The 9,203-nt window shown below is 38.2% G+C and overlaps 1 protein-coding gene across 1 annotated transcript; it reads right to left on the bottom strand.

Annotated features, from left to right (window-relative positions):
* Positions 1-4,662: 4,662 nt before the first annotated feature.
* LOC126795513 (cationic amino acid transporter 6, chloroplastic-like) lies at positions 4,663-8,417 on the bottom strand. Its single transcript, XM_050522341.1, has 6 exons — positions 8,378-8,417; positions 7,054-7,479; positions 6,744-6,966; positions 6,101-6,431; positions 5,725-5,953; positions 4,663-5,375 (listed from the first exon to the last, which is right to left on the bottom strand). The coding sequence occupies exons 1-6, from the start codon at positions 8,415-8,417 to the stop codon at positions 4,822-4,824; spliced, it is 1,803 nt and encodes a 600-aa protein (XP_050378298.1). The 3' UTR covers positions 4,663-4,821.
* Between the last annotated feature and the right edge of the window lie 786 nt (positions 8,418-9,203).

The raw sequence follows: 9,203 nt of genomic DNA, 5'->3' as shown, positions 1-9,203 counted from the left end.
GTAGAAAGTTTAAAACTTTTTAAATCAGAAAAAAGTGTCGGAACTCCACAATTTATACTCAGTCGATCATCTTTGTTTCTGATCAACATCTGGACCTCTACCGTATTGCTCCTCTAGTCCTTTTGTGATGCATCAGCAAAAACATATTGTTCACAGTCTACACAGGGCTGTACATATAAGATTTTTTGGTTGCTGTTTTACCAATATAGCAAAAGAAACTGCCATTGTTTATCAAGCTCCACTGTCAAAGAGTATCAATTTAAAGTTCAAGTAATTAACCCGTCTTCTAAGTAACCAAAAAGTTTGAGTGAGTCTGCGAGTTAAGGAATAGGAGTTGGATTGTTGGGTTGTATAAAGTAGCTTGAAATCAGATGCCGAGATGAAAATGGAGTCAGTTCTATCATCCTATCGAAATCGATGATCGATTAGAGCTTCCCTTCCACATTAAGAGAAAACAGACCCTGAAGGGTTGTTTTTGCAGCAAGAAGTGGTGGCGACTGCTTTCCAAGTTCCAACAACAGTTGCTCCCAGCTAGGAGAAGCTGGTTCATTCCATATGACATGAGCAAACCGGAAATTTATTCCAACTTCTCTGCACTCACATCCCATAAGGCGCTGCCGCCGCCGCTCCGGCATGTAGGTATCTTCCGATCTCCATTATTCAACCAGAGCAATGATTTACTAGAATGCGTTTTAGGACTTTTAGCTGGTAGATGTGGAAAATTTGTACAACGATGTATAGAATCCTCTTACTTGGTACATCTTTATATGTACGTCGGTGAGAGTCTAACATGTAACCTTCATCTTGTCCATTTCTAGAGACAATTCAACCTGTAATCTCTAGGAACCCAAAAATTAAAAAAATTAAAAAAAGACTTGTTTTCCACGTGGAGGACTATGAGCACGGCCGTAGCGAAACTCGTGAAATGCTAAAAATGTATGGTTGGGGGCTGAGGGTCGCAGCCAGCGCACAGCAGAAGTGCGAGTGCCCCTATCGTGTCGGACTCCTCTACCTCTTGCGACCTTTTCACCCGCCGCACTCCCTCCCGCGTCAGCATTACCTCACCGCCTTCATCCCAGCCAACCCACAATGCCTTCCTTCCTCCCACAACAACCACACATATCATCTCCTCCACCACCACCTCTCCTCTCCCGCCACCACATATCTGCCAGGCGCCCGCCGGGTCGGTTAGTCTCGTCGTGGGCGTTGTTTCATCTCATGGATGGCGTTCTTTTGTAAGTTTGCTTCTAACTCTTACTGGAACATGCAAAGTTAGGGTGATCTTCTTGCTTTTTCTTCCTTTGTGGTTGACAAAAAATAGTATGATAGGATAGATTGCCTTGTAGTTGATAATTGGATTTGTTGACAGGCAGATAGATTGATGAAATCGTTTTCACAATGTTGGTTCCTGCAAGATGTTTTATTTACCTGTACTTCATTCATGATTTAACACATGGTTAGAGTTCCTTAGACTGAAATGGTTTATAGTGGAGGCAATGCGTGTGCTACACATATCTTCTCCTGGTATCAGACGTGCAAATTAATTTCTTTGAAACAAAGGGTGTTCATTGTATTGTTTTATATCTGCTGAGGTTGCCAGACCTTTGATTCTATATAATTTCTTTTCTGTTTTCAGTTGTAAGTGTTAAGTTATGCTTAATTTTGTGTTAAGTACTATTGTAAGTTCATTATTGCAAGTCTGTAAAAATACTGAGTGCAAACATTTTCAAAAATCTGTCATCAGAGTTTATATAAGCAAACCCTGAAATTTAGAGGGAACTTGGTGTCTTTTTCTTTTTCTTGGGAGAACCTTTGATAATTATACCAGAACATAAAAGTAAATTGAATAATAACAGAAATAATCTATTACGACCCTTTCACTAGCACATGAGCTTCATTGTGACAACCCTTAGATTATTTGGCCTCACTTGTAATAACACTTGGCTTAGCTGGGGGCTCTGGTATTGGATTGCGAGGAACAAGGAGGAGCTCCAAGACTTTACTTCGAGTTATGGGGTGAAGAATTTCCATTCTTGATATGAGATTCATAGGAACCATATTCTGGGTATTAGCTAATCACTCCAATTCCCTATTTCAGTAAGCCTTACTGGAAACTAAATTCCAAATCCAAGCCTCTGCCATTTTAATCCGAGGCAAAGTGGATTTATCATTAAGATTTCACTCCATATGTCTGATACTTAGTATTTTACAGAGCCAATCAACTGGATAGACACTTCAGGCTACCTTTTCCCTTTTTCAGTTACCAGGGAGGAGCAAACAGGGAAATAAGATTTTGGTTTTTTTTTTGGTGCTTAATTGCTCCTTTACCACTAAAGCAACAAGTTCCCATGCTTTTGTTTATTAAATGAAGAGGATTTTGTGCACCCTGTGCTTGGATGATATTCCCTTCCTTATTGAACTTCAGAAGCACTAGTGACTAGTCTAAGAACATAATTTAGCATGAGGGAATCTTTTGACGAATTCTAGGATCACAAGACTAAAACATAGAGACAAGAATACAGATTAATTCTAATGTCAATCATACAGTGGTAATAACCTAAAGGGGCCCTTCAAAAATAGAAATATGTTCCAAGAATTTAGCCAAATTTTAATTCTTCTATCAGTAGAAACTTCCATTTCTCTTGGTGCTCCGTTTTAACACCCACAAGAAAAAGTACTTTCCCAAACTTCCAAAGGTCATTTAAGGGATTTAGTGGCTACCAACAATGCTTTTGATAATTGGCCAAAAATAGCCAACCTTTGACATATTGATGAAATATCTATGTAGGAGTCCAAAGTTATCCTTTGAGAGCCCTATCCCAAGTGCTATTGTCTTTGTAATTGCATCAAGTAAATGTACAAGTATATTAGTTGTTTCCTTAGAAGAGGTAAGAAAATGAAGAATCTGTAGCAGTCAATCTATTTGTCCCAAATCATTTTAAATAGATGGGCTTTACTTGGGATCCATTGGCTCTTAAGTTCATATAACATTCAAACCTCCAAAACCAAAAACGAACTCCACCAATTACAAGAGATAGTTCTTCAAAGGAATTACTTTCTATTGTTTTGCTTTCTTGTTCTTTACAGTGAGAGTTTCTTTCCTAAATAAAAGAAATTTGGCAAACTTCATGGTTTGCTCGACATGTTACTTAATTTTGTGCACAGTGCACTCCTAAAATCAACCTTGGTAAAATGAAGAATCCATAGGAATATACCTCACTCACAACACTTTTAGAAAGGAGAGGAGAAATTGAATATGAGAATAGGATATCAAAAATAGTTGGAAGAGGGATGTCTCTGTATCCACCATTGAAGTCACTTGTTAGGGACGGTTTGTATTTTAAATCAAAGAATATGGAAGGGGATACGCTTTGCTTGAGTAATGTGGGACTATGATTGGGGCATACAGGCCTTTTCTCTTTTGATTCTAGCCATTGGAATAATCAGACATACATTGTGTGTAGGGGATTTTTTAGGAGGGGTACTATTGATTATATATATCTCAGAGATATGATGGGTCCGTAAACAGGGTAGAGGGCAAAATCACAATAAAGTTTCTCAACTGGAAGTCTGGAATACTAGAAGTAAAGGAATAGAAATCTATCTTTCTGAAGCTATGGCAGTGACATTAATCAATCACAGGAAATGGTCCAATGGATGCAAGTTAGTCAGATCCCACTAGTGGATCTTTCTAGTGCAATCATCAGTGCCTCAATGGAAATTGGGACCCTGTGAAGCTATAACCCACTGTACATCGTAGTTCTTAATGATATTCTGTTCTGACTTAAGAGTATATTAATTGTTGTTGAAACTAGGAATTGAACTGCATTGAATTCCATCTATTCTTTGTAGGACTTGCCTGATTTCAAAGTGTTTGTGGCACAAAACCTTTTATAATCCTAGACTTAAGTGACCCTATGCTGGATCAAATGTTCTGGGTCGGACAGAATGTGATATCAGACTCAGGAGCATTGGTTAACATTGTTATTCCATTCTAGCAAATGATATGAAAGTGTATACTAGCTTTTCTTTTTTTGAAAGGTATACTAGCTTTTCTAAGATGTGAGTATTTTGAGTGGAGAAACTTCAGCTAAGACGAAGCAATAAATTTTTCCTTGTACAAATGAAAACTTTTTAGTAAATAATGAAACTTGAAAGTGAGTTGAAACATTTCCCTTGGGATTTCTTAAGACAAATTCTTTATCAGTTTTCTGAAGTTATCTTCATTACTATCGAGGATCTTCAAGAATACTGAGTGAAAACTTCAGTGTTCGCCATCCATGTATGACAGACAATGATCAAGTGAATTTGTTATGCTTTCCTTATACAATATAAGTTTGGTAATCTTGCTATTTGAGATCCTTGGGGGACTGTTAGGAATGTAGTGGAAAACTACTGTATCTCTACCAACTTGTGAGACAAAAAGAAGCATTATTATGTTATCCCCTATCCTTTCAATTGATGTAAACATGAAAATTTTGACTCTTCGTGAGGTTCATTATTTCTCCCCTATCCTTTCCATTGAATCCTGAGTTTCCCTACCATGCCCATCATTATGATTTGTATGACTTAACAAAAGTGGAGATTTTCTACTCTCTTTTCTTGTTAGAGGAGTTTATATGATGATGCAGCAGAAAGGGAAAAGGGAAGTGCAGAAGAACACAGAAGTACACTTTGGTTGTCGTTTCTTTGACATTTATATGGACAGTTATCTAATCTGAATTCCACTTTGCTTGATGGGAATTCCTTCAACAAAATGAAGTAGCACAAAAAGTGCTATGAAAATAAAGATACAGAAAATAGGATCAAGTGTGCTAATTATTATACTTGAATGTCTAACTTTATTTGTTGCACTGCTGAGCTTGGATTCACTTCATTGACACCAGTACTCTCCCTCTCCTCTGCCCTATAAGTCGAGTGAACGCCATACAGCAGATAGAACATTGTTATGAAACATGCCCATATGGCGAACCTTTCAAATGCAAACTTCTTTAGTGTTGTCATGAGAAACACATTGAGGAAGATAGATAGTGCAGCCGGCCATGGCATGAATGGCATCGACCAACCAGTGGGATGGCTAACACAAGGTACCATGTACTTGAAGAAGGCAATGATGGTAACTGTTGACGTTCCGAAAAGCGGTAGCCCCCAACGTTGTTGGTTAAGCTTCCAAGACATGGAAAAGCCGACAGCACTAGATGAAAGGAGGAAGAGGAACAAGAGAGTTTGAAATGGAGGGTTTCTGGTGATGATCACATATCGACGATAAATGAGAGCATTGGCCACAAGGTAGAACACCAAGAGGGTGCCAATGGAGATCATTTCTATCACTATTTCGAGGTCGGTGAAGAGTGCAATCGCTGCTGTGCAGAGTCCTACACCATGAAAGAACCATGATTCACTCGGTTAAATTGTCTGACTAAAATTTCTTCAATTATTTCAACTTCTGTTAAATTTGATGTGTCAACTTAAGGCAGTTGGTTATAATCAAATGACAAGATGTATTGGTTGCGTGATGATGTTGCAAAAGTGCTATGTCACAGGTATTGGCTGAAATTCCAAGTGCTTTTGCCATCATCTTTCTGTATTTTTCTTTGAACATAGAGAACATAGGGAGGTTGGAAATTAAGATAGGATAGCGTACCGTATGAGAAGTTGCACTCTAATGTAAAAATGAAGTAGGGAAAAAATTTTGAGAAAGCAATTCAGAAAATATTTATATACCCAGGACGAGTGTGGCATTCAATGGAGTGCCTGTAGAAGGATGCACCTTGGCTAACCAGGATGGCACTAGCCGCGCTCTTCCTATAACACAAAGGTACCTGGCTTGGCCTAACATGGCAACCAAGAGTGAAGCAACAATTCCCAAGCTTGCACCAGCCCCAACCAAGTTGCTTGCCCAGTCCCAACCAATATGTGTAAAAGCCAGTGAAAATGACACTTTCTCTGCTATCTGTGGATCATTACAAGAATTTCAAACATAAGAGATATGGAACAACCTAGCTAATTTCTTAACAGTCTCTATAAGACTAACATAGTAACATAACATGTTAAATTGTCTAGCAAGAAAACATTCAAGATCAGATACTTTTGTACTGACCTTGTTGTAAGGAACCATGAAACACAAGGACAAGGCCATAAGGCAGTAAAGCAAGGAGGTAATGACAACAGAACCAATGATGCCGACGGGCAAGCTCTGCGAAGGGTTTTGAATCTCTTCGGCCATGGTCGAAGCCGAATCATATCCTATGTAACTGAAGTAAACTATAGCTGCCCCATCAAGAACACCTCTAACACCAAAAGGAGCAAGTCCCTTAGGCTTCACCAGGTTATTGGTACTCCCAATGCAGAAACCAGCAACAATAATGAATCCAAAGAACACCACATGAAACACTGTCATAATAAGGTTCAGTGTGGAGCTTTCCTTCGTGCTGCATATTATCCAAAATAAATCAAACACCAATCATTTTCAGAATCCACCCAAACAAAATATCACCTTTACTTGAAAACCCATTAATACTTGGGAGTTGGGACTTCATCAATTATACTTATGGTGTGTCAGCAAATGATAATATAGAGATTGAAAAGCTAGAAACCATATTAAAAAAATAACAACCTAAATGCCCACCAATTAATTGCCCCAAAAGATCTAGATGCAAATGTTAGGCAGCTCATTTATGAAAATATATACAACCTAAGGAAGAAGTAGAAAATCTTTTTTCATTTAAAAAAAAATGTAGTACCTATGGCAAAGGCAGAAAGTTAGAAGAAGAATAAGAGCAACAGCTGGGAAGTCCAACATATTGTAGCCCTTTACTAACCCATCCACTTCTACTCTCCATGTCTTTGGATCATCTTCTCCAAATGCAGACGATAAATACTCGGTAAAACTCCTAGCCACAGCAGCATTTGACAATACATACTCCATGAGTATATTTGCCCCAGCAAAATAACCTAAAAATTCTCCTATTTAAACATGAAATGAGAGTAAGATATAAACCAGAAAAATGAAGCCAATAGTATCAAAAAGTAATAGGGTAGCCGATCATATACCAAAAGTCACTCGGATATAACTAAAAGCGCCACCGGCAACTGGTATTTGAACAGAAAATTCAGTGTAACATAAGGAAGAAAGGAGGGCTGATATTCCTGCTATGATATAGGATATGAAGACAGAAGGGCCTGCTGTTTTGTGGGCTACAGAACCTGTTGTGACAAAGACTCCAACACCAAGCATGCCTCCAACACCAAGAGCCATGAGATCATACCACTTGAGCTTTCTCTTCATGTCAGCCCCTGACCTTTGCCTCACCTGGTTGAGCTCCTGGTCTGGGGTCCAGGTGGCAAACATTCTCTTTCTGAGCCTGTGGGGTGTTTGGGACAGAGAATGGAGATAGTTGGAGAAGCAAAGACTGATGTTTGGGTTGTTGGGAGGAGTTTGGGCTGTGCTGGTGGTGATGTTAGCCATGTTTGCAAAAACTAAACTTAAGTTTTTATTGCTTCCATGGGAAAGATGGGGTGTGAAGGTTTAAATATATAAGCACTCTTGGGAGATGATATGTTGCTTTGATTCTATATGAGAGAACCCAAACGAGTGTCCTTAGCTTTATTGAAAGCACCTAGATAGTAAGCCTTGGTCTTATTTAATTAACAGTTATCTCTAAGTTTATAAACCACTTCCACCTTTCTTTTAGAATTAAGAAAAACACATTTGTTTCATCCAATTTATCCTATTTGACTCAACAAATGTCATAGCTAGGAGTATTAGACACATCATCTTTATTAGCAATATGTAGACACTGTTCGCAATGTCTCTCATCCACGTAAGGTTGAGTTCACTCCGACTTCACTTAATTGTATTTAGCTCGACATATGTGTGAGAGGCCGCGCCGGTTCTCTAGCTATCGTCTAGAATTCCAGGAACTGTATATACTATAGACAGATCGATTATTGAAGAAGCAAATTTGATTAACAAATCACATAAAGTGTTAGTACACTAGTATTTTCCTTACACATACTAAAGTTTTTAAGTGTCCGCTCCCCAGATGTCTTCTCTTTTAGGTGGATGTAGGAAAAGGTAGATGAGGCCAGCAGTCCATTGAAATGAGCTTAATTTGTAAAGAGGAATCACAGTTCTGTGAAGATGTAACTGACCAGAGCCAATCTCTTGGAATTTCCTCACCAGAAACTTTGAAAAGATGTGACAGTCAAGCATCAACACTTTGTTAAAGCAACTAAAGGTATTTCCCTCATGTCTCTAGATTTCTAGAATAAGTGTACTTGATTCTACACCAGAATATGTAACACTCAGCGATGTAAATGTGTTACTCACACACACACATACATCTATACTTGTGTATATGTCATGAATACACACAGTTATGCTGATTGGCATATACAAAGTTGTAGTGCAGCATTACGGACTGCAATCCTGTTGATGACTACTAATTTAAATTCATTTCAAACCGTCAACATTCTGCATCTTAAGATGGGACTCAAGTTAATGGAGATATGTTTAGTTTCAATAACTTAAAGTTCCTTTTAACTATGGTGCCAAATTAGTGGTGTTGGAGAACTTCATCTTGTGGAAATATGTGTGTGTGTGTGTGTGTGAGAGAGAGAGAGAGAGAGAGAGAGAGAGAGAGAGAGAGAGAGAGAGAGTTGGAAACTATATCATTCGTATGCTTAAAATGGTTGAAAATTAAGATAGAACAGTCGACAGATTATCATTATATGACTTTGATCCATTCCAACTGTGATGTTCTCCAATAGTCATGTTTACTTGACATACAAATAAAGGGAACCATCATATTTTAGGCTAAAGATGATATAGTTTCTTTTGAAATAAAAAGATGATATTAGTTAAGCCCTGCCGTTTCAGACTTTGATGTTTGCATGTATTAGGTCGTTTGAAAATTAGATTGTACAAAAGATCTCCAAGTATCACTTTTCTTAAAGTACTCACGTATACGAGCACGCTTTTGTATGTACTAGAGATCGAGCTAGAACTCACCAGCTAATTAGCTTTATAATATCTAACCCTAATTAGCGGCTCCCAAAGAAAGAAAAACAATACAGTAACAGAGGAAAGGAAAACACTTCTGACTTGATCTGTCAATGGTTATTATATGCAGCCTTGGATTAATTCAAAACAATGATTTCTGGGTTTCAAGTAGAAAAAAGATTGATCAAGTGTGAGCAGT

This window comes from Argentina anserina, chromosome 5 (assembly GCF_933775445.1).
Source record: "Argentina anserina chromosome 5, drPotAnse1.1, whole genome shotgun sequence".
NCBI lineage: Eukaryota > Viridiplantae > Streptophyta > Magnoliopsida > Rosales > Rosaceae > Argentina > Argentina anserina.
Note: the sequence above shows the minus strand (reverse complement) of the source record. Positions and strands in the feature narration are given on the sequence as shown.

What these genes read in the sequence shown, in the direction of transcription:
- LOC126795513 (XM_050522341.1), bottom strand. Translation starts at nt 8,417, where the DNA reads ATGCTGCACTACAACTTTGTATATGCCAATCAGCATAACT. An exon ending in TTATATCCGAGTGACTTTTG is followed by an intron (nt 6,967 to 7,053) that starts GTATATGATCGG and finishes ATGTTTAAATAG; the next exon opens with GAGAATTTTTAGGTTATTTT. An exon ending in GAATGCCACACTCGTCCTGG is followed by an intron (nt 5,376 to 5,724) that starts GTATATAAATAT and finishes TTCATGGTGTAG; the next exon opens with GACTCTGCACAGCAGCGATT.